Source organism: Neolamprologus multifasciatus, chromosome 17 (genome assembly GCF_963576455.1).
Source record: "Neolamprologus multifasciatus chromosome 17, fNeoMul1.2, whole genome shotgun sequence".
Classification (NCBI taxonomy): Eukaryota; Metazoa; Chordata; class Actinopteri; order Cichliformes; family Cichlidae; genus Neolamprologus; species Neolamprologus multifasciatus.
In genome coordinates, this window is record NC_140455.1 from 27,379,687 (window position 1) to 27,405,630 (window position 25,944).

The 25,944-nt window shown below is 39.5% G+C and overlaps 1 protein-coding gene across 2 annotated transcripts in view; it reads right to left on the reverse strand.

The window, feature by feature from the left end:
- Positions 1-25,944, reverse strand: part of col7a1l (collagen type VII alpha 1-like) — an 84,329-nt gene that overhangs the window by 54,832 nt on the left and 3,553 nt on the right. The window contains exons 2-15 of one of the 2 annotated variants that reach the window (XM_085138398.1): positions 25,617-25,681; positions 11,151-11,344; positions 7,429-7,609; positions 6,323-6,482; positions 4,942-5,035; positions 3,530-3,703; positions 3,095-3,258; positions 2,211-2,340; positions 2,009-2,125; positions 1,657-1,812; positions 1,249-1,365; positions 1,006-1,152; positions 793-912; positions 413-571 (exon numbers count right to left, since the gene is read on the reverse strand). In XM_085138398.1, coding sequence (XP_084994524.1) covers positions 413-571; positions 793-912; positions 1,006-1,152; positions 1,249-1,365; positions 1,657-1,812; positions 2,009-2,125; positions 2,211-2,340; positions 3,095-3,258; positions 3,530-3,703; positions 4,942-5,035; positions 6,323-6,482; positions 7,429-7,609; positions 11,151-11,226 — 1,795 coding nt within the window. In that variant the 5' untranslated portion in view covers positions 11,227-11,344; positions 25,617-25,681. Of the gene's footprint in view, positions 1-412; positions 572-792; positions 913-1,005; positions 1,153-1,248; positions 1,366-1,656; positions 1,813-2,008; positions 2,126-2,210; positions 2,341-3,094; positions 3,259-3,529; positions 3,704-4,941; positions 5,036-6,322; positions 6,483-7,428; positions 7,610-11,150; positions 11,345-18,248; positions 20,575-25,616; positions 25,682-25,944 lie in introns of those variants that run through there. The other variant, XM_085138399.1, reaches the window with a different exon arrangement.

The following is a 25,944-nucleotide window of genomic DNA, read 5'->3' on the forward strand; positions in this document are numbered from 1 at the left end:
TTGTATGTGTGTGTCTGCAATAGAATAGTAAAGCAATATTGAACTGAGGGAACATAGCACCATAAGAACATAGATATACTCCTGTTACCATGGCCACATGCCAATTAAACAAAACCAGATCTCTTTCTCTCGCCATTATACTTACTGAATGACTGAGATGACACTGCACAGAGGAACAAGACAACTAGAGGTCAGATTTCATTGATAACAGCCAGTAAGTACCCAGGGAAGCTGCTCCAGTAAGTGTGGAACACAATTTTTAAAAAATAATATTTATTACATCTTTACTTCCTTCTAATAAACACTAAAGCTACACCCAAAGGTTTTCTGGAAAAAAAAGTCTACTGAAAAAGATGAAAAAATGGCTTATTCTTACATTTGAATATGATGTCTGGTGAACAAAGTTACTTACAAGTTCTGAAGGTGGCAGCGATGCCAGGTCCAACCGCAGCGCCAAACAGCACGTAAAGCGTCAGGACATACTCCGTATCATGGGCTACATTTTTCAGCTGGTACTGTGTAGTGCTGGTGTTCAGAGCCAATTGCCTGGGACGATCCCGACCAACAAACTCTAGAAATAATATTAACATTACAGTTAGTCTGTTATTCCTCAGTGACTTCAAACTTTCACTTCGTATCAGAGGCAAATATCCTCCTTGTTTCCCTGTATTTCATCGCAAGCTACTGTCATGTTGCTATGGTTAAAGTGTCCATTGAGAAAATAACCGAGTTGAAAATATCTGCAAAAAACAAGGGTAAACAGCGACAGACAATAGTGACTGAATAAATCACCTGGGGTGGGTCTCCATGCCAATCTGTATCCTGTAGCCCCCGGGACACTGTTCCATGAGACGACTGCAGTACTTGTGCTCACAGCAGATACTTTCAGAGTCTGTACTGAACTACTTTCCACTGACAGAAAGAGAGATAGTGAAAGACAAAGAGGACTGTTATGCATCTTATCTACTGCTTTGGTGCAATTTTATTTTGCAAATGTTTAATTACATGTCTTGATTTTCGCAGTGGTGATAGGCCCCTCAATGTCTCCAAAGATGGGGTTGATGGTGATGGTGTACTCAGAGCCTGTGTGGAGGCCCTGTATCATGTAGAAGTTAAAATTGTCCCCGAGGTTTATGTTTTCTATGTGGCCTTCTACAAGATATAGAGTGACATTTAAGCAAAGAGATGTATTAAATTAAATATTTAGCATTTTAGCTGTTTCGCTAGAAAGGTACTTAACCACGATACCTGTAGATGCCCATGTCAAACGGTATCCTGTAGCACCTTTAACTGATGCCCATCTTGCTTGAACGGTGTCTGTGGTGGCATTTTGGACCAGAAACTGATGAACTGGCACCAACTTCACTATTAAGCACATCCCACACACACATGCAAAGGTAAATTTAGGTAAATTATACACAATGACATGACAGAGTAGAGAATGGTCTGCTTGCTAATATTTTTTACTAAAACAATACCACCCTGCTGTGGAAATATTGTGGTACTGCACTTTAATATTTGCTCTTAGGTGTTGTTTGAAGACGCATTTAAAGCAGTTAATAAACTGCTTCCAGTGTGCCAGAGCGTGCTCTCTGGCTTTCCTGTTTATGTAAATGAACATAATGATGGGGTTTTGAGCCAAGCTAATAAACTTACATGTCTTCCCCACTACTGAAACCGGTTTACTTGGTCCTTCGGGGTACACAGCATAAATACTGACAGTGTACTTCTTATCCTCCTCCAGACTGTCAATCACATGAGAGGAAATGTCTCTGGGAAGCAGCTGCTCATAAATGAATCCTGGTCTGTTGGCTGGAGAACAATCATAAATGCACAAGAAATAATCCTTTAGAAAAAAAACTCTTTATTAGAACCCATTACAGCTTTCTTTCAACAAACCCCTCTGGAAACAAAGTTAACATCTAGCGTGCTTAAATTAATTGACTACATGTTTTTCCACTGGTGTGCCGTAAAATAAATAAAAACAAATGGACTTATGTCAGCATACATCTCGGGATGAAGATCTTGAATCCATTTAGCTTCCCTTGAGGGGGTGTCCAGCCGAGGCGCAGGGAGAACAGGCCCTCCTCAATAACACGGAAGTTTGAAACTTCGGGCAAAGGCACTGAAAGACAGACACCTGTTGCTCAGGGAAAGATGACAGCATACAATTAAAAATAGAGACACTAGGTGCACGAGCAGACACTCACTTGTCTTTACTTTGATTGTCGCTGAGTCTCCTATGAGGCCTGGGTACATGGCATAGACAGTGAGGGAATAGTCGGTTTTAGGACTCAGCTCTGTCACCATGGCTGTGCTCACATCTGCCTTCAGATCCATCTGTTACATACACAGACAGCAGAGCAAAAGGATCTGAGTGTGTGTATGTTTGAGTGTGTATGTTGTGTTTCCCAGAGACATAAAGTGGAAGACAGAATGATGTTTAGAAGAAGATGACTGATTAAGAGGAAGAATGATCAAGTCAGAGCATAAGATAAACATACCTGGAGGCTCTGCAATGGAACAGAGACATTTTTGGAAAGTACGCTTACATAAATATCCTGCTGTTTTGCCTTTATTGCTTCAATTTCATTTATATATCTAACTCTAAAAACCACTGACATCTTTACAGTTTGTTTAGACTTTTGTCCACGATAATTAAATTAGGTTTTATGTTGCGCTTTATAACATAATGCAGAATCTAGGCAGAAACAAAGAAGCACTGATATCATTGAGATGACTGCTCATGTTGATTGCATTTGTAAATGTTTCACCAAGTTTGGAGTGCTACACAATGACTGCAGGAGAGATAAATCTCACTGAAATGAGTCCACTACTTAGACTGATCACAGGGGTGAGTTGCTGTTGTCAGCTGTTTTAACTTTTAATATGAGAAGTTCATGTAATCGATGTGTTTTAAAGAGGAATTCCATGGAGAGTAAGGTGATTAATCAGCAGTAAAAAAAACCCTGAGATGTCCAACTAATTCATGAATTAAATGCTTTACTGTCTATGAAAGTCAGTATGATGACATATTGCATGCTCTAGCTCAACAATAATACAACAGTGACCTTATCTATGGACAATTCCTCACCTGTCTCTGAGGCACAGGAAGGAGTTGTCCCTCCATGCTCAGGGGAGTGACCAGGAGGCGATATCCGGTGACATCACCCGTAGCCTGGCTCCACGTCAGTCTAAGAGAACTGTGGGCCAGTTCGCTAACCTGAAGGTCTCTGGGACCCACCACACGTTCCTCGCCTACGATTAAAAGTAAGTGTAGAAAGAGTGATGAGACAGACGGGATGAGGAGCGGAACATGGAGCAGAAAATATGCAAGTTGATGTAAAATATGTCTACAAGATAGATTATGTTAGCAAAGAAGCTGCAGAGTACAGTGAAATAAAAGAATGTTATTATTCATTTTTATTACACCTTTCAAGTGCGAGAGTGTAATACAATTCGTCAATATGAAAATGCAAACAGCTGTCAGTGAGAAGGCAGCTTTTTCAGCATATTACGAAGAACTTACTAGGCTGGGAAGTTTTCACAGGGCGTGGGGGTTCAGAGGCAGTGAGGCACACTCTGCGGGACAGTTTGGGGAGGATGGCGTCCATGGTAGAGAAATCAGTGACCGGCAATAGATGCTCGGCATGTGGCTCCGACACAACCCTCCTAAGCTCTGCCTCATCAACCCCCGTGAGGCCTGGTTTTCAGTATAAACAAGAAGATAATGAAATAAAGTGTGGGACACATTATAAACAGCAATAGTACTCGTTATATTCTTATGTTTGCCACAATATATGTTTCATAACCAATTCAAGATGATCAACAAAAAAAATGTGCACATATGACAAATTTTTTTAAAGGTATTTATTTGCAAATTTTTGATTATGTGGAAGTTTACTCGATTGATGCACACTGTGTGGATATTAAATGGTTTTGTTCATATTTTTTCTTATCTCCACCAGGGGGAGGTGTTGCATTTTGACTGATTCAATATGAAAAGCTCCGATATGTGCCCATATACACATATATTTTACATATAAATAACCACAGTCATTTAATTTCTGGAACAAATCTCAGTTTGCGCAAGTGGGCCCTAAATGCCAAGGCATGAAATATTTAAGCTTTCCTAATGCACAAAATAAAACCACTGGGAGATTTTTGCATTTTGCAACTCTGAATAAGTTGTCTACAGTATGAAATTTGCACATAAACAACATGAATATGCATGTTGATTTCTTACGAGGTCTAAGGCTGCATAGAGCAGGGAGGCGCTGACATAATTAAATTTATGCTTTCCAGGCTGCTCTAGCTCTACAGGTAATATTGGCTTTGCATTAGTGGTCAAGATTCATGTCGAGCTGCCACGCGGTGGTGATGAACGAGAGGAGCAGGTTTCGGTGTCAGTGGTGCAGCCGGGGGTGGGTGGGTTGGGAAGGCACAGAATTGCCTAATGAAAAATGACTGCGATTAGCACACCATTGGCTAATGAGCAGTAATTATTGCATCGCTGCAGGCTGTGAGGAGTAAGTTGTGGGCTTGTGTGCTTATGCCTGTGAGTAGGGGGAAAAGGGCAAGGTACTGTATGTGCAAGTAAACTTGGTGGTAAGCGGTAGTGTGCATTCATAAGGAGGGAGAAAGATGATGCAACACTATCAGAAAGTGTGCCTTTACATACAAAGCACAGAAGCTGGATCGATCAGTTATCCTTACACACACACACCTGTGTATACATACAGAAGCATGAGCGTGCTCAGATACTCAGAAACAAGACTCCTACACACAAATACCCACACCGAATCCAATGAATTCAAATGTACAGGACATGAATTTCTAACTGCAAACACTGCAGATAAGCGGGCAGAGCTTGGATAAAATCTGAAGGGCTGCTGCAGTGGGGATGTTGAAAGAATTCACAATAGCAACTTCCACACTCACCTACTGCAAAGACAGTAATTCCATTGTCTGCTACTGCTCTGACTGCAGCATTGACCTGGTCGTCCGACTGTCCATTTGTGATCAAAACAGCAATCTGCACAGGACAGAAAATGGCATATGTAAAGAAAAGACAATAATGTGAAGATCTGCTAATTCTTGATAAATGAATGCATAATATAAAGCTAGTAAAATGTATTCTATTTAAACACATACGGGTCATTTTCAGCTGCTCTCTTTCAACCTCTGTTTTCAACTATTGTTGGCATCACTGGAGGCTTAAATCAAGCCTACAAACAACATTTGTTTGTGTTAAAAGAGCATCCATGCAAACAGTACCATTCTCATGAAAGCCTCCAAAGCCTTTTGATGCAGTTTAGCACATAATTGAAAACATAATTAAATAAATCAGACCCAAACTCAAAGTGGAATTCAAGGATGCTGGCTTGCAGCTGAGTCTAATAATTTCCCCATTAAGGAAAATTCTCTCAGTTCACTCAAAGTTCACCCCTCAGTCAGTGAGGAAGGGAGGTGGAGAGCATCCACAGGAGAATGTAGTTGCTGCTTTGCATGCTGTACAATTCAATATATCAGCCTAATCCTCAATTCTCCACCTTCCCATATCCAGTGTGCTGTAGCAAGATGATTCACACATGCACACAGAGATAGAGAAATGATTAGAATGCTAACCAGCTGTGTTATACTGTGACTACACTACAGTATTAGACTGTCAGGGAAATGTGTCTGATAGAAAAGGAGAGTTGTGGGAAAGAAAGTGTATCTGGATATTTGACAAGGAATTTCTGAGACAAGTTGGTGAATGTGGCATTTTTGTTAGGATCCAAGAAATGCACCAAGCCCAATTTAACACTTGTTTTTTTAAGGTCATTGGCATAAACCAAGTTGAGTCACTGTGGATGACCATCTGTTGGATGTTTAGCAGTCACGCCTTATCTCCATCTGATAATCGATGAAAATCTGTGGTGGAAAATGTATTTTCTTTATCTTTTATTTTTCCTCCAAAGCACCAGAGAAAGCAAAATAAATCCTGTTCCCTGTTGCACCTTTCAAATATTATCAATTTGTATTCTCAGCATATAACACAATGGTTTAATCAGATTCACAGCAGTATGAGAATGGTAAACCTGTTTATTTGTTTTTTCCACATGTCCTGTGGAGTGGAAATATAGATTCCTGACTAGTCATTTCCTTTCACACAGGGCCGAAACAGACAGTACATGCATGTTTTTGCAGCATGGGTAGTAATCTCAAATCAATAATTTCCCCCAAAGCTTGTGAAACAGCATGTTGTCAAAAATTACCAAGATTTAAATTTTTCTTTTTCAGTGTATAACAATCCACCTTGCTGTGTAAAGCAGCGTACCTTCGGGGCAGAATCCCGCCTGATGACGGGGCTGAAAACAGAGTCGACCAGAAACTGGAGTGCCATGCCAGTCCTCCTGGATCCACCCTCATAGGGAAGGTCTTTGATGGCTCTGAGTACCTCCTCAAGGGAACTGTAGTCTGTCAAAGCAATCCGCATCCTGCATGGACATAGAAGCACAAAACTGGATCAGATAGAAACATTTTTCCACATTAGACCACAGAACTTTGACATAAATGCAAAGGACCAAGACTCCTGTAATTGAGTTGATTGTTTTAAAATCCACCTTCCAACTTCCACAGATGCTCAATAGAATTGAGATTTGGGGAATTTGGAGGCCAAGTCAATACCTCAAACTCATTGTTGTGCTCCCCAAACCATTCCTGAGCTACTTTTTTCTGCTGAAAGAGGCCACAGTCACTAGGGAAAACCGTTTCCATAAAAGGGTGTTCACAATCTGCAACAAACCACGTGATGTAAAAGGAAATGTGATTTGTTAGACCGGGACACCTATGGCTCAGTTTCTAATTCTCATGAGCCCATTGATGGTGCTTTCGCCACTGGAGAGGTTTCAAGCATGGACATGCAGCCACCACGAAGGATTGTGTATTCTGTCACCTTTCCATCAGAACCAGCAATAACTCCTTCAGCTAGTAGCTCATCTGTTGGATCAGACAACACAGGCTAGCCTTCGCTCCCCTGGTGCATCAGTGATCCTGTTGCTGGTTCACTAGTGTTCCTTCCCCAGACCACCTTTGATAGATACCAACCACTACAGACTAAAAATAGCCCAGAAAAGCTGCAGACAATCCAGTTGACTAGCCACCAACATCTGTTTCTTGACAAACTTGCTCAAATCCTTACCCTTGCCCATTTCTCCTGCTTGTAACAAATCAAATACATCAACTTTCGAGGACAAAAGGTTCATGTGCTCCCTAGTATATCCCACTAGATACTGGAGCCATAATGTAGAGATGATCAGTGTTATTTACGTCTCCTGTCAGTGGTCATAGAAAGTGATCATGCAGAAAAGACAGCTGAATCTAATTTATGCCAAGCTGCCACAAAGGTTCATGCGATGTACCAAGCTCAGGACTGACTTCTACCTTGGAACATCCCCAAAGACAGTGACTCCAAAACGGACCCCATCAGCTCCGACCACATTGTCCTGAAAGGTGGAGATGATGGCTGAGATGAAGTCTTTGACTCTGGAAAAGTCTTTATGACCCACGCTCCAGGACTCATCCACCAGAAACACTATGTCGGCCTGAACCACTGTCCTGCATGCTGAGGAAAGAAGAAAAGATTAATTAATATGTGTAAATGGTAGCATATACATGAAGCATGGAAAGACACAATAAGATATATTTTAAGAAGATTCGAGAATTAAAAAGAAATGCACTAATACTAATATCTAGCTATTATTCCATTACCTCGTCAGTAACTTCAAAAAAGGTGAAACTTCTATATATCTATATACTCTCTATATCCTTTTTTGTATTTTTATGGCTCGTGGATTGTGATGGTGAATTGCTAGAGTTAGAGAGATAAGATAAGATAAAACTTTATTAATCCCTCGGGTGGGTTCCTCTGGGAAATTCTGTTCTCCAAATTCTGTTGGAGTTCTCCAAATTCTAATTCTACATAAATACCCAACAGTTCCTGAAAGCTATGCTGCCTACAGATTGGTAGAAACTGTCATCAACCACTTAAATGGCAATTTACACCGCGGTTTACTGACACATATCGTTTGGTTACCAGGGTAACATCGGTTCTCTGAAAACCGACTGAGAAAACCAAGTGAGGTTTTAAAGAGAACTCACTTTTTTTAATTTACTTAACTAATATTGCCCTCATTTGAGCTCATTAACTAAATGTTTTAATCTATTATCTATCACTATCAGTGCTACTTTAATAACTTTTAGTATTATAAATTGCCCAAGACATATTTGAATATTTTATCCTTTACTTAAAAATGCAATCTATCATTTTCAGCTAATGAATTTGTAGTGTTTGCTGTATTTTTTAATTTGTTTTTTATTTATTTATTTATTTATTTTTTGCTGGTTTCAAGACTTGAATAAGACATTTTATCAAATTGTAATTTCTAGTGTTTTTTTTCTCCATTACATTTATCTTTAAGGGTTTCCCTCTGAAACCTCAAAAACACTAATTTAGCCTCCTGCTACTTTAGACATCTTTAATTCCTACACTGACCACCAGATAGCAGTCTTGTTCCACCTTGCTGAGGGGATTCCTTTCATTTGCTTCTGTCATGCAGCCAGAGCCTCACACAAATCCTTATGAATTTTTAATGAGACACAAGTGAGCCAAAGAGACTATCAATATTCTGAGCACTCCAGCAATAAAACTTTAGTACAGCGATGAGAAACGCTTAGAATAATAAGGTAAACACACCCAAAATCAGGGTCAGTACCCTTGCCCAAGCAAACAAACGCATTTAAAATAAGAATCTGCTGGGTTTGATGGGATTTAGATGCTTTTTTGAGTGAACCGGTGCACTGAATACGCAAGTGCACCAACACATATTCACATGCACAATCTGCTGTGTCTGCAAACACCTTGTAAGTCAATATTCTGGTATTGCATATGCAATAAACCAAAGTGACAACAGCATTGATTAGGCTAGTGAATAGAAGATAGGCGCAACTGATTGTTCTGTAAGTGATAAGCGATTCTCTGCTGTCTTCTATTTCATTATCAAGCTTTCTCTCCTCTATTATCTCACCCTTCGTCCTTTGGCTGCAATCCCAGGATTCACTGGGAGTGACATATGTCTTCAGCCCATAGCGGCCTAACATTATGTTCCTCCTCACACACCTATACATTTCTGGCTATACACCAAGGAAACAAAATATCACCGGGAATAGCATTTTGGAGGCCTCTCAAGCGCTATTATCTTTGGAAGCTGTAGTATCATATATTCAGCAACAGCAGATCTATTAGCGATGACTTATACTCATTGATGCACTTTCAAGAGATAAACAATGTTCATACTTTCCGAGTTGTGCCTCAAAAAACAACTACCTACCCTATAATAAACATGTGGCTTTTCCATTTACTGGATGCATTTCACACTTGAAGGATTTTAGTAAACGCACATAAAATGTTGTGAAGACTGAGCGAAGAAGCAGCTGGAGGTTGGTGTCTGTCAGACAGACACAGACTGGGATGGAAAACAAGATCAATTATCCAGAAGTTCGTCTGTCTAGGCTGGCAGGTGAGATCGACATGCCCAGGATGAGGACACAAAACACGCTGAGGGATTAGGAATGGTTTTCTTGAAGGTTATCTATGTTGATATCTCAAAGGTTGCATACACCTTGGTGTTGGACCACCACTGATTTCCACATTAGATGTAGCCCAGTGGCTTGAGCATATGCTGCAGAAAATTCTGCCAAGAAAGAAAAAGCCTCAGAAATATTGATGCATTACTCCAATCACCTCTGACAAGATTAAGACATGAGATCATAAAATGTAACCCATCAGAGAGCACACATCAATAAAAATGCAATTAACAATAACATGTATTGTGCTACAAAATAATCGTTAAGAACATAGGTGAGAACAGGAAGTAGTTGCTCAATAAAGCCTATTATAAGCCTAAGGGCCCTTTGCTTTCTAGGGCTATCAGTCATTGTGGCAGCACGGCAGTATTTTTGTCTTGGTCTCCACCAACTACTGAGATTAAAATAGGATTTTTTATATTACATTTTCCCAATGAGCCAGTTGCAAATTTTTTAGTGCATGCTGTTTGGTGTTGGGCAGGTATGCACAGTGAGTTTGTCATAGCTTATTTAATGAGAACAGCTGCTTACTGCTGCAGAAAAGACAGCTGGCAAAAGTGGCTGAAACTGCTTCTCTCAGTAAGTTTGTGGGATGTAAATCACTGAGTTAAAAGAGGCTACAAAGCTCTAATGATGCTGAAAAGTTGGGTTAAAGTTATCTGATTGTTTCTCACAATGAGCAGCTTCCATACATTATTGCTTATTTGTTGCTTGTATGAGATGAGATTATTTAATGACAATTATACAAACCTATTTCTGTAAACCTATTTCCTGTGTTTTATGAAACACAGGACCTTAAGAACAATGTTGGGTTAACAATTAAAACTATAATTAATCAACAGTTGGAGCACCTGCATAGGAAGCACAGCTTTTAATGTATTCTTGGGCTATTTATAACCTTCCATAATTCTGCCCAACAACTTTACCAATCACCTTCTGCCAATCACAATCCAAGTGGAGGAAATCTAACTTTTGATTGGCTCGTTGACCTTTTGGTGACATCCAATAGCACCTGAGACTGGAGTACTGTATCTAGGGGGATGGGTTTGACAGCGTAGCTGACAGAGTGCTGTACTGTACATGAGGGCAGCAGATGTTTAAATTCCCTGACTAGACACAGTCTGGAGAGAAACTGTAGCTGGGCTAGTGTCTGCCCCATGTACCAATCCAGGTGTGGAGATTTAATGATGGAGCACTCGCACAGACTCTATTCATTGAGCACCTGCCCTTTCCTTGGCCTGATCATCCAACCTGTCTAATTTATAGATTTGTGCACCAAGCTAACAATCGGACACGTGGCTGTGACTCAGAATAATATGTACCTAACTCTTTTTTAACAAACAGAAAGGAGAAAAATGACTGCAAACATGAGTCACTGAGTTAAATAAATCAATCAAGTAACTGAGGGGGTGGAAAAAGTAAGGAGGAAAGTTGATGTGCTATAGGAGAAGGGATATTTCACGCAAATTAATAAATTCTGTAAGCATGCGGTACACAGGTTTATAAATATCACGACTTACCTTCAGCTTGCGCTGCAACACTTTGATGAGTCAGATAAAGGGACAGTAGAAAGATGCACACAGAAGAGTGACCCATACTCTTCCTCGTCTTCCTCCTTCAGTCACCTTCTCCTCCTCCCCAGTTCCTCTCTTCACAAATGCAGTTCCTAAATTGCACTTCACAGTCATCAATTCCACCTTTTCTTTTCTCCTATCTGAAAAATATGCAAAAGAACAACAAGAAGAAAAAAGTAATTACAGGCCCTCAAAGATAAAAACATAATCAGCTTTTTTTTTTCATTTGTGAAGGAGTTGGAACTCTTCTGCAGAAGTCAAGCTTTTGGTGTTTGCTAAGAGTATTTTTTTTTAATTACAGTAATACACAAAGAAGAGTTTAACAGCGTAGTTCTGCTGTACTCAAGAGACTTGTAGACATGTAACAATGACTGACTGGCATACTAATCAAATAAATAGGTCCAGGTTAGAAACTTTCATGACATATTATACATGAACTCGGATGTCTTCTTATACACTTCCATGTCCTTAACAAGTGCATAATGTGTTTGATAATTATTATATGTCCAGGTGCAGGCATGAGCCTCCCTGTAAACACTTTTATAACAAACACCAAGGAAATTAAAGCATCAAAGGGCTTTTATACTGTCCAATAAGGACCCTTTGATTTAAAGCACTTAGCATTTAATGTTATTATGTTGATAATCTACTGTAGCTGTCTTACAAAGCAGATCCTCCTTTGAACTCAACATACAGGTTGGCGTGAATGTGTAAAACTGTTTATGACATACTGTTTAGTGATGAAAAAAAGTCCTCTATTCAAAGGTATAAAAGTTACAAGAACCTTGAGGATACAACTCAGCAATAAATCATTTGATCACAGCCACAACAGAGACAGGATAAGTCATAAATGGAGTGCACTGTACATTTCTAATCATAACTACCTCTTTAAGGTGTTTGATGGCTTTATGGCTTAAGCTAACATGCCATTACAGTGGCTTTGACATAGTGTGCTGGATAAGTCATATTTGCAGTTAAAATGCAAACATTAGAGTCCTGTTTTTATGGCATATATTCTTAATAATTTCATCAGCAAGTGTGGGCATCTTTATGAAATAAGATGTTTTGGCAGTTTGCTGCTCTGGAGGACTCAGATCTGTATTATTGCAATGCCACAAACTTCCCAGGAGTGGAAGTCGTAGCACATTTACCCCAAGGCCAACGGAAAATAACATTCTCAGAAAAAATGCAAAAAACAAAGAGGCTTTGTTAGCATGTTAAATGTTAAAGTTCACAATCCACAGGACCATGTTGACCACAAACACCTTATATTAACTGTGAAGCACGGTGGTGGAGGAGCGATGATTTGGGCTTGTCACGGAGTTGACCATGACCTCCTCTCTATACCAAAGTATTCTAGAGTCAAATCCAACAGCTAAAAATTGACGACAGTGATCTCAATCACAGCAGAAATCTATAACAGAATGGCTGAAAAACAAAGATAATCAAGGTGTTGCAATACCCCTGAAAAAGTCCAAACCTCAACATGGCTGAAATACTGTGGCAAGAGAGCTGTGCATAAACGAATGCCCACAAACCTCGATTAACTGAAGCAACATTGTAAATAATAGTGGACGAAAATTCCTCCACAACAATATGATAGATTTAAAACGTTGTATAGACAACAATTACATTTGTACAAAAGCTGGTTCTACAAGCTACTGAATCATAGTTTTTCACAGGAGCCTATGCAGTCCTGTGAAAACGGGTTTTTTTCACGTGACAGCAGATAGTGAGAAGAAAGATAAATAAATATGGACTGTAGCTACGATGTTAAGATAGAAAATTACCAGAGTTTGGTTTTGGGTGTGTGAAAGGCAAAGTGGGTGGAGATGGCCAGTATTTCTAACAGGCACATTTAGATGGATAAGTCTCACCAGTGAAAACACAAGCATTCTTCACAAGAATCTAGATAGAGGGAGAATAATAGTTTTTGCTATGAGAGTAAACAGAGGCCCAGTAATGATCTGGAATAGAGAAAATCCTTCTCTTATCTTTTTGAGTGCAAAAACCACAAGTCTGATTTCCATTTGTATGCTAGCTGATTTATAGGAATATTATCTCTCACAGTGGTGTACACCTGGTTATTTCAGAAATGCTCCTTTCTGTCTCAGTTAGCTGGAGGGATGTGCCTGTGTCTGTATTATAGGCTGTTTAAGGCAAGTAGGAGAGTACTCTGAAAATATTACTGGAGCTTCTTTACTCTGCCCTTGGTTTTCACTACTTGTGATCGTGGCTCAAAGAGTTGGCAGTTCGTCTTGTAACCGGAAGGTTGCCGGTTCGAGCCCCGGATCGGACAGTCTTGGTCGTTGTGTCTTTGGGGAAGACACTTCACCTACCACCTACTGGTGTTGGCCGATGGCGTGATATGGCAGCCTCGCTTCTGTCAGTCTGCCCCAGGGCAGCTGTGGCTGCAACTGTAGCTTGCCTCCACCATTGTGTGAATGAATAGTGGAATTGTAAAGCACTTTGAGGGCCCCGAAAAGCGCTATATAAATGCAATCCATTATTATTATTACATAGAAATTGATTATGCTTTGGGTCAGAATAAATGACTAATGCATTTAAAAACTTCCAGGTACTCCCAATGTTATGAGAATAAGGCAACCTTTTGTAAATATCCCCTCATATTTAATATAAAATTAACAATATATGGATGAGTTTATTCATTAACAACTAACTATTGTACTTGGTTCACCTCTCTAATCTCAACACGATGCATGTATAATTCTGCCAGGAGTGGAACAACCCCAGAAAACATGTTTCATATAGGCCAATTTCATTATTGGACACAGGATGCAATTATTCTGTTTATTTAGCACATAAATAGGAACATATCCTGCCCCAAATAAAAGCTTTATTAAGAATAGCGTCTCCTTTATTAATGTCTGCCATCTTTGCATCATGCATCAAACTCATGTATTCTTAGTTTGATAAGATTAACATAAACATATCAAAAATTCAAAAGCTACTTTTTCCTAGCATTTTGCCTAAAGCTGTCGAACTACTTATAACGCATCTTTTGTTACACTAATGCTTGTTGAGTAAATAGACTCTAAAAGATAAATACACTAGGAAAATCTACACATTTCTTTCAGTGTGCAACCCCCAAATATTCTTATCATTATGTCCTCATAGATATAGTAAGAACAGAAAGCCTCGAATGACAAAGATCCTGGAGAGAAATGGGGAGTTAAAGGGCTTGGTAATATTTGCCACTGTTAATGGGCGGCCAACATGATTTTGTCTTGCCTTTTATTACCACCATTAGCTCCAGCACGGCAGTCCACAACGGTCATTCTTTGGTCATTCTCAGACTTAATCAATAGACAGCTTGCTTGTGTGCCCCGCTCTGAGAACATGGGTTAAGTTCAAGAAGACCTTTGACTGCAAAGATTTCTTTCTCCTGAGTCCCGATGCTTCCACAGACCTCTTCATCTCTCCCCAACAAGCTCAGCTTTTCAAGACGGACAAGGAAAACAGATCAGATGTTCAACTAATAATTGCTTTATGTTTTTCAATTAGCTAACAAAGAAAAAAAACATATTTCTTTCAGCAACAGGCCAAACACTATGTGCAGACATGCCCAAATTAAAACAGTCTGAAAACATAACTCAGGGCATGCATTATCTACCATCCATCCCCAACTCTCACGCCTACTGCAGTTTCAAATAATTGAAAAAGTTTACAGGAACAAAGTCAAATTGGTCAGCATCTACACAGATACCACCTCAACTTGTGACAAAAGAATATGGACAACCTACTTTATTAAAGGGTTAAATGTAAGACCAGCATCAGAATGTAAGAAGACTAAATCTAGCATTTAATTCTATGCTGGATAAAAGCTTTAAAATGCATGGACTAACACAGAGAACATTGTTTGTGTTATATGTTACATTAGGTTTGTATCCATACACTCTTTATAGTGGATTGTGCACGTACGTCCGTGTCCGTGAGTATTGCATGGGCATGTGCAAGTTCATAAGCATAACATCAAAGAGAGACCTGCCTTCACTCAACTTCTACACATGAAATGGAAACAGAACACATTTCTTTTACCTTTAAACGTTTACAATCCATCCATCAAGCTAATTCATAAACTTTAATGCTTACCCCATGAGAGCATATTTCACTAATAAAATGTATATAATGATAACATAAAAAATAAACCAATCAATATGAAACAATCTGAATTCCAGAAAATTCCTCAGTGTGATTTGACCATCTGGTCTGACTAAGCCAGAATGGCTGAAGGCTGAATAGTTTACAACCTCTGCAGATGGAAGTGAGAGCTGGCAGGCTTGAATTGTAATATAACACAGCCAAAAAACTACACTCTCCCGCTGGCTGCCCCCTCACATACCAATGCAGATCTGAGATCTGTCTCTGCACGTATCTTCTTATTACTGAAGTGAAGGGAGGACAAACTCACACTGTGTTGTGATGAATGGCAGCCGGTGCAGTGCACCATTATTGAGTGTTCATCATTCATCATCATCATCAACCTCCGGACTTCTAAATAGGTTTGCATCTCTATTTGGAAAAGGTGTGAAAAAGCAGAATGTGAAAGTCTTGTGACAGCTTCGCAATGGTGAAATTCTTTTGTAAGCCTTTTCTTTTCAGTGTATACAGAAGTTTCTAGAAGAAAATATGGAAATATATTCAGAAATGTGCCAACATCTACTTAAACATTCAATCAAATTTTATGAGAATGAAATTAAAGTATTATGTGCTCCTCCAAATATTGTAAGGGCCACCCTAGCAGCTCTGAAATGATTTGAGATAAACATCCTCACACTGATCATGCTAACCGGTGTTGATCAGGTGTGCAGTTTTAAACATTTAGTAAGACTTATTTTTTGAAGACATTAGGTTTTAAGTCAAATTTAATTAGTTGTTGAGATATTTCAACCTAAACCAGTATTGGACCAAAAAATGATTAATGACTACCATAATTTTTCATGCCCAATATCACAGCTTTCAATAACAGTACTACAGGATACAGTGCAGAGCAAAAGTCTTAGGCCATGTTTCATTTCTTTATATTTTGCTATGAAAATGGGAAATGGGTTCAGGGATTAAAACATTTGCACATATACATACACAGCCTGAACTCTCTTCAGGAATATTTCAAAGCTCCTCTTTGGATGCTGGCTGACTTTGACTCCATTCTCTGTTAAGATGATCCCAAACTGTTTACATGACTCAGTCATGGATCGGCCTCCCCATTAGATGTTTTTCTGTGCAGTTATGCTTTTACTGCACTGGCAGTGTGTTTGAGATCTTTGTCGTGCTGTAAATGAATAGCTGAATAGAGATGGTACTGCATGGTGGATCAAAATCTGATGGCACTTTTCTGCATTCATAATTCCACACATTTTGACAAGATCCTAGCACCACTGGCTATAATGCAACCCAAACCATGACAGAGCCTCCACCGTGTTTTCACTGTTGTACCTCTCTTCCTCCTGACATAGTGACACCAAATTGAACCATGAATTTCAAATTTGGATTGATCACTCTATAAGATCTGCTGCCACAGATTTAAAGTCAAGTTATTGTGGCTTTTCTCTCTGTTTCCCTTCTTAAAGCCACTGTTCCACAAAGAACATTTCTGATGAGGCTCCAGCAAACATTCGAAGGATCAACTGTGAAGTTTTTGCTGGATTTTTTTCCTTTTTCTTAAAGACATTAATTTCAGACTCTCTTCATCTCCTGTGGATTTTTAGACCTTCCACTTCTTCTTTTGTGCCCCACTAACCAGTTTTCTCAAACTTTTTAAGGAGAGACTGCACACCTTGCAACGACACAACAAGTTTTCAACTAATAGCAATTTGGGAATCACCTTGTTGGTGCAAAAATACTAATTTGTGCTCGTCAAACTGTGTTATGACTGGAATTTTTCATAGATCCAAATGAAAGTATTTCTCGTATTTCTCCAATCAAAAGCTCAGCTTAGCTATCAAAAACAGTTGCAGTGGATGCATGGGTATGCACGCTGGGATTACAAACACCTTGCTACCTTCAAGAAGAAAAAAAATGTGCTTTTTCTGTCAGAGGCCTTTAGTTTATCACTGCAGCGAGAGGATTAAATAATGTTTCCAAATGAAGTTTACTGTCCCTGGCCCTTCTACCCCCTCTGTGTTCCCTATCTCTATTTCTCACCCACATCCACTCACACATCACATGCCTGCAAGTCTAACTGCATGTCAGCTATTTCTACATAATGGCATTTTCCACCTCACCACTTCACAGGATGGATTATCCTTGTAGGTGGGAAACTGGTGACAGTGAAATGGCACACACACACACACACATACATACGCGTAAGGAAGCACACACAGACACACAGAGACACAGCTCAGAACTACATTGTATGATAACAGATGTCTTTGGTGCAACACATCATTTCTATAGCTAATACACACACTCACAAAACCGCAGACTCTCATGCACAGCTCAAAAGCTGCAGTATGGCTACTGTCTTAATATCTCTTTGCATTTGCACTCAGCCAACACAGACATGTCTACGCATGGAGGGAAATCAACAAGCATTCATTTGACATAGTTTCATCTCCTGACAATGTTCTTGCAAACAACCTGGTATGCTCTTATTATTCATGGCACACAAGAGTTTACATGACTGTAAAATGCATTACATCTTCTTTTGTGCTCCTTTTCAACCCGAATGTGTAAAATCTGCAGAAAAACACAGCAGTCATCCAAAAACAGACAACAGAGCATGCAGGACTTTGGCACTGCATGGGGATGTCTGTACATATAGGTGAATGCTCTTTGACAGAGCTTGATGTCCATTCACAGCAAATAATGTATCTGATGAGCACTGATATCAGACAAGTTAAGCTATTAAAGAAAACTTTTACTGTAAAAAGCAGCAATAATGGCTCAGTATAAAAAGTCCAGACACTTACGGTGCAACAAGGGTATCTGGGCAGTTAAGAATTCAAAAGCACCCTGTAAAGCACCATATTAAAAGGCAGTTAAGCTAATAGCTTTTCAATGGGCCCATGCATTTTCACTTACCAATGCACACAAGTTATTATCTTCCAAATCCAGGTGATTTTCTTTTGAGGGTAAAAAGAGGAAAAACACCCCCTAAAAATACATTTAAAAAGCTGCATCCGAGTCAGGCAAAAACAATTCTGGATTTTATGTTGTATCCTTGTAGAGGCAGTTATTAGAGACTAAATCGGCATGGTGTGTATCTATATGTGTGTATCTGAGTGACAGAGGGGGTAGACGTGTAAGAGTGAATGAATGAAGCAGGTTTTCTTTCCTGGGCTTTGCTCAGGCACAGAAAAGTTTGGGAAGAGGGGTGGGGCTGACGGTGCAGCAACCTGTTGGCTCAGAGGGAGAGAGCGACACGGAGGTAAAGGCATAGATGCATACTGAGAGAGAGGTGGTGGTTTCTGTGGAGCTTTGGCCCTGTTGCATTGTTACTTTTCTAACAGTGCGTGTGTGTAGTAAAGAGGCCTCAAGGTGACAGAATAACTGGCAAAGAAAAACGGTGTTAAGTACTTTGAGGTTAACTCTGCAATAACCCACAATCATACTGCAAGTTGAATCTTCCCTCAGTCAGGACTGTAAAAATCAATCAAAAACTGTCTTTATGCCAACAGAACAACTTCTGCATGTCAGTAAAAATAATATTCAGGATTTGACACCAAGTGCTGTGTCTCACATCTATTACTGTGTGTTTCATTTGGCAGCATTTCAGTTTCCCAGAATAAAATATTGATTTGCAAACCATCCAAAGTGTCAACAAAAATCTACCCTGACTTTGCACAATGTTCTATTCATCCTATTATTCATTATGAAACATCAAATAAACAAAACACAACATGATAAAAGTACAGAAAACAGCTAGGGTTAGGTTGTCGAACCATGAGTTCTTGCTCCAAGCTACGTATACTCACACACAGACCCATCATCAGAGGCTATCGAGGTTATTGCTTGTAGAGCATGCAACTCCTCGAAACAGAAGGGGGGTGAAAAGAGAATAAATCTATCATGTTTTACTTCCCCCCCATCTGGTGTGCGAGTCGATGTGTGTGTGTTTCTGTGTATGCTAAGGGGCAACGGGTCATCTTTATGGACCCCAGGAATGGGGTTACCAATTTCACAGGTTTTAGCCAGCTGGCAGTCTTGACATGCTGTAACTCAACACAAATACTGTACTCTTAAGGCGGAGCTCATTCAGATAACAGTCATGAGAGGTGGTACAATGCATCCATGTAATTTTACTATTAGAAACCGTTCATTACCGCCTGACACAAAGATGCAAAATTATAGTGGCGGCTGAAGTAATTTCTATCTTTTTACATCTATAAAGAGTATATTCATCACCACCCCAAGATTTCCAAATAAATACTTTCGGAATTTGTGTAGAAATAGTGCAAACATGCAAACAATGACTCATCCCATGCAGCTGCAAGATCAGAAAAGTCTCGGGCTGAAACTTTAAGAAAACACAGAAGAACCAAATAACTGCAGTTCCTTATTTAGCCACTTGAGGCTCCATACTGTGAGTGAGTCTATCTCACTAAACTCCAGTGTTAAAATGGCCAACGTTAGGGCAACAATATACATGTTTACTGAAGACCACTTCCATTTCTCCACAGTAAAAACTGTGAGTTAAATATCACCTTTTAAAACATATTAAGGCTTAAATGCTTATTTGGATTCTTTGTTTTGGATGACATTTGGATGCTGTTGTCTTGGTTGGTGTTCAGCTGTAATAAGCAACTCTAAAGAGTCAACTGCTCGTGTTTCTATAGAAAGTGTATTTTCTTTTTCAGTTTGTTTTTTGCTAGCCGATATCACAGTTACTATGTAGATGCCCCTTGCTTTACAGCTAAGCTTACGGCTAGCAGAAGTATTAGCTATGGTGTCATGGTCTCTTCTTTTTATGACAATCTGTAAACATCTGGGAACTGAGAAGACAAGTTGAGGAGACGAGGAGTTCTATATCAGACAAGACAAGTCCCATTCTTACCGACGCTCAACACTCCTCTGGGTTCTTTGTTATGATTTTTATTTCATGATGCACAGAATATTTTCAGTTGGTTTAAGGTCATCACCGCAGAGAGGCTAGTTCAGAACTTAGACTCTTTTATTACAAAGCGACACAGTACAACTTAGCACTAACTTGCTGAAATACGCAAACCTTCCCTGAAATCAAGGGAAGCGTTTATTCCTCTAAAGCCCGGATATAACTTTCAGCAATGATGGTATTTTTCCAGCTCCACCAGCACTAATGCACCCCCATACCATCAGAGACGCAGGCTTTTTGAACTGAGTGCTGATAACACACCAGATGGTGTATGTTCTCTTTAGTATGGAGGATACCGTGATGTTTTCCAAATTAAATAACAAAATTTTGATTCATCTGACCATGGTTTTGCTCAATCCATTTTAATTTAGCTTTGGCAGAAAGGAGATCGTGGTATTTCTGGATGATGTTCACATATAACTTCTTCTTTGTATGATAGAGCTTTAATCTGCATTTGTGGATGGTTGGTGAACTGAGTTCACAGGCAATGATTTCTGGAAGTGTTCTTAAACCCATGCAGTGATTTCCATGACGGAGCTACGCCTGTTTTAATGCAGTGCCGCCTGAGGGCCCAAAGATCACAGCACAGGCTTCCAATATTAATTTTGACCATGTTCATTGAGATTTTTTCCTGATTCTCAGAAACATTTGATGAAATAATGTACTGTAAATGGCGAGATATTCAAAGTCTTTGCAATTTTAGGTTGAGGAAATTGTTCCACGATTTGTAGACGCAGCTTTTTGCACATTAGTAAACCTCTGCCCATCTGTACCTCTAACAAACTCTGCTTCTTTAAGATGCTCTTTTTATACCCAATAATGTTACCGACATATTGCTAATTAACCAAATTAGTTGCAAAATGTTCCACCAGCTGTTTCTCTTTAATGCAACTTACCCATGCAGCTTTTTCTTGGCTCATCGCAATTTCTGTGGCGTGTTGCTGCCATTAAATTCAAAATTAACTAATATTTCTCATGGAAGAGTAATAGTGCCTCAGTTGAAACATTTTATATGTTTTCCGTAATCTATCATAGATAAAATATGGGCTTATCAAATCATCGTATTCTGTTTTTATTTACATTTAACGCATCATCCCATTTATTTTTTTGGAATGGGGGTTGTACATTTAACAATTTAAACCAGTAGCTGCAAAGTTATACATGAGCAGAATTTCATTCTCTTCTGTAAGAAATATCTACAAAAACAAATGATAAAACCAAGAGCTAAGTGAAATTTTCCTCTCCATATATACTGGTTTCTAAATATCCGTGCATCTTTCTGACAAGTCATCATACAAATCCTTCTTTCTTGCATCTGCTTGGCATTAAACACTACTTTTCTGTATTCTTGAAGAATGCGGCACCAATATGCACCTACCATGCACAGAACAGGATTTAAACAGGGAATCAATCTTCATGAGAAATGATATTCTAGCATAGAGTAAAGGGAGTTATATTCTAGTTTTGCCTGAGGGGTGTCTGAGCTACACGTGCCCTAATGTTGACCCTGAGCACATGGCAAGGAAGTTCAGGAGAGTGCATCAATCAGGACAACTCTTGGTATGTCTCACTGGATATATCCTTGTACATCATGGATTCTGACACTGTAAAATGGGCACCAGCATAAAAACAGGCTTCTACTACTAATGTTAATATTAATTTAACTTTAGTGTTCTAGGAGAACAAATCCTAAAAGCTCGCTACATCAACAACTTACACTGTAAGCTTGCGCAAACATTAAAGACTTTACAGCCTTGATACCTTCCTTAGCACTATTGCATCATGGTTGAATGAGCCCCACTGTCTTTCATCAGCAGGTGCGATTAGAAATAAAAAGCTGTTTTCGACCTGTCGGGGGTATTCAGATAGGGAGCATTAACCAACCTTGTCTCAGCTAATCGCACTCCGTCTGCAAGTGGGCCTAAAAATCCCCCAAGTCACAAGAGGTGCTGGCATGAAAGTAAGCTTTGATTAAATTTACGCTTCAGGCTAACCGGAAAACAATCATGTACAGTGGGAGCGAAAGAATAAAAGAGAGTCAGAGGAAAGCAAAGTAAAGGAACAAAGCCATCAGGAGTTCAGAAGAAAGGCACGTAGAGTTGGGTGAGTTACAATAAGGTGTGTAGGGGAACTGCGAGGACATATGGAAATAAAAAGTGCGCACACGGGAAGTTAATTAACTTAATGTTAATATGTATGCACATGTCTCTGTAGCTCATTCCTTGGGAGCCACACTACTGACAGCCCACTACAAATATCAATCATGGGTAATCAAAACCGGGGATTTACGGCGGCCTCTTTAAAAACGGGATTAAACTCATGCTTCAATCCTTTCTTCTTTTCTCCAAATGGGAAAAAGGTGAAATTAAAAACCACGCAGACATCTTTTGTAACAGTTGTCTTTTCTACAGGCCCTATGAGCTCTGTAACTACTGCGTTAGTACCGAGGCCACTCCCAATATGTGAAATAGAAGTGAACATAATTACCTTTTAATATTCTTTTTGAAAGCGCCTTGGTCATTCACCATTCATGCCTCGTGGCAACTTTTCAAGGAGCTTCTACTTCTAATTTGATAAAATACACATTTAATGCATTTCTGAAATCTTCATTTCTCCACCTCCTTTTCTCGCTCCACCGGCTCCATCACTGAAGTTATGAGAATCAAACATCATTTTAGCCGCTGGTTGTAAGGCACCCCTTTAATTGTGCAATTTCTCACATAGCGCTTTAATTATGTTCCGCTGAGGGTTTGAGTTGAAATTCAGAACTATTGCTTTATGCAGTGTTCTGTTTAATTGGTGGGTATTTTACAGCAGCGCCATTAGCTTGAGCTCAAAATGAAGGCAAGGTGGGGTTTTTTAAATATATATATCAGAAACTGTGACCAAAACTTTGACCACCTACATTGTACTATATTTTACAATTAAACTTTCAAAATCAGGACATATCGCCTGCTGCTGCAGTGTGAAATGGGCCTCTGAGGCTTGTTTTCCCCATGCTGCTATTTCATTTGGTTCCCTGCCTCCTTTTGTGTGGCATTAATGTAATTATTGATAGGCTGACAGCATGAGACGTGTCAGACAGATTTGATGCTGGTATCAGTTTCTGTTTAATGCTGTCAGCGTTGGCACATTTGTTGGAGGTTCACACCAGGAAGATGGGCAGTCTTTCTTTGGCTGGAGGCTAATGCAATTTTGACTCACATCCATAAGCCATACAAGCTGGGCAGAGTGCCCACTGCTGCCAACTACAAAAGGTCTGCTCTGTGCCAAGCCTTTTAGCAGTACAAACATACGTACAAACACATGAATGCATGTACACACAAGCCTGAGATGCTTATACACAGAAAAGCCACAGTGTGACAAAACACAGATAAAAGCTGGCACACACACACATACATCCGTACCCTTTGTTCCTCCACATGCAGCGTTCGGCTCTTACAGATAGTTTTTGTCATGATAAACTCATTTCATAAACCGTGCGACTTCCTGCCACTGACTGAGATATGGGCTGTCATGGCAACAGAAGGAAACAGCGGTCGGAGCACGATAGCTGGTTTGTTGGGACAAGCCACAGCAGAGCAGAGAATTGAGATGCAGCAGAAGTCTGGGCTCATAGAATTAGTGGTGAGTGTGTCTCTGAAACTGGCAAAGTCTGTCAGCATGAACAGAACAAGTCGCCACACTCAGGAACGCATGCTGTCAGAGAAACGTCAATAAAGAAAGCGTGAAATGTGAGTCATACCAGAAAGATATAGTACAAGATGAGGATTTTGGACTAAAACTGCAGCTTTCCCACACTGGCCAGTGTCAAAACACTGATAAGAGAATCAACAATGGTTATGTTATCATCATATGTGTGGCCTTAATTTGTTTGTTTCTCTGTTTGCTCTGCAGTCATAGCTGACTGGGCAGAGTATGCAGTATGCAAAAGGCATTTGCACGTAAAAGGGAGCACACCAGCCACTTTATGATATGACATGCATATTTGATTGTTTTAAGCAGATGTGTTACAGATGTTTTTACTGCAGGTCTAATGCAGATGGGATTTGTCAAAATAAAAATGCCTTGATCTCAAATCAAGTAATACTGACTTGTAGTTATTAAATGGGCTGGTGCTTAAATAGCAGTTTTCTACTCTCCTTGAGCACTCAAAGCACTTTATACAACATTTTTCAGTCACCCATTTACACAAATTCATATAAGCGCATTTTTCTATTTCTAAATGCTTTTCATGGGACATTCACACACATCAAGAACATCTCAGGCTGGGGTTCAATGTCTTGCCCAAAAGTAGTTTGGCATGCACACTGGAGCAACCAGGGAGGAAACTACCAACCTTCCAACAAGTAGATGACTCCTAAACCACAGCCCTCTGAATAACCTTATAACACTTTGTATTCCTAGGCTGTTTCCCTTCCAAGTCCTAACCTGCCCCAATACCGCTTACTTTTTGAGATCAAGTGTGCTCAAGGTGGTATGACCGCAAGCCTAGAGACAAACTTTGGTCGACAAATATTGGTTTGAAGCACTTTAATGAATGTTACTTAGCAGCAGACATGCGCCAATCAACCAACCCTAGCTGCAGCCACATGCTAATATGTCATTAGCATGGAGGCACTTCACTATTAGTGAAGACACAAAGTTTAGCAAAAGATCAAAGCATTAACAAGGACAATTAGGGAGCTGATAAAAGTGTCAATGTTCTGTTATCTGGTATAAACATATTGAAAAATTATGTAAATAACTGATATTTGTTTTGTTCCATAAATCTTGTGTAGATGGTTTTGTTTGGTAAAAATTTTGTGTACTCCATCCCTATTTCAGTTAATTAGCTGTACCTCTTTCTGGTAGCAGAGCAGTTTATTTTTGTTAATGCGGGAGAAGATCCTGCAACTTACTGCAGTTTTTATGAAATTGTAAAATTCATTAATTTCCTTTCATTTTGAAAATACTTTGAGGAAAACCTGATTTTTTTGCTTTATATATGCTGTCAGTTACCATTCTTAGAAAGAAAACTAGAATATTGGCAGGTCATGCTTACTTCTGTTTTATCCGTTACTTCTAGTTTTTACTTTAATAGGTTACTGGCTCCTGCGTTTTGTCTCTAGTTTTGCTTTGTGTCTGTGGCCTTCCTTCATTATGTTCAGCTGTTCCTTGCTGACCTCTGTTTTCAATTTCCCTCATTACCTCCACGAGTATTTAAAGTCATCTCTTTCCTTTGTTCAGTTATCAGAGCGTCTGTTTAGTTTCACCTATGTTCCTTCCCTTGTGGTTTTCTCCTTTCATTCCCTGCATTCAGTCTGCATTTTGATTCTTTATATGGACTTTCCACTTACCTAATAAAAGGTGCATTTTCTTCTCAAGCAAGTCTGCCCCCAGAGTCTCCATTTTTTCCTTTAATCTGCAATCCAAACAGATCAAAATTAAATTATGTTATGACAAATGTTATTCAGCTACAGTATGCAATGCCATGACTTTATAGATAACAGAAAAGTCATGATCGCACTGTACAGTAGCAGAAGATCATGAAAACCTATGATGTCGTGGTGAATGCTTTGTATCCCAGGAAAGGGGAATGCTTTTCTGATGTTGAGAGATAGTTCATATGATTATGTGAGTTTTAGAATTGAGACAAATCCAAAAGGTCAAAGGGCAGCAGCTCTC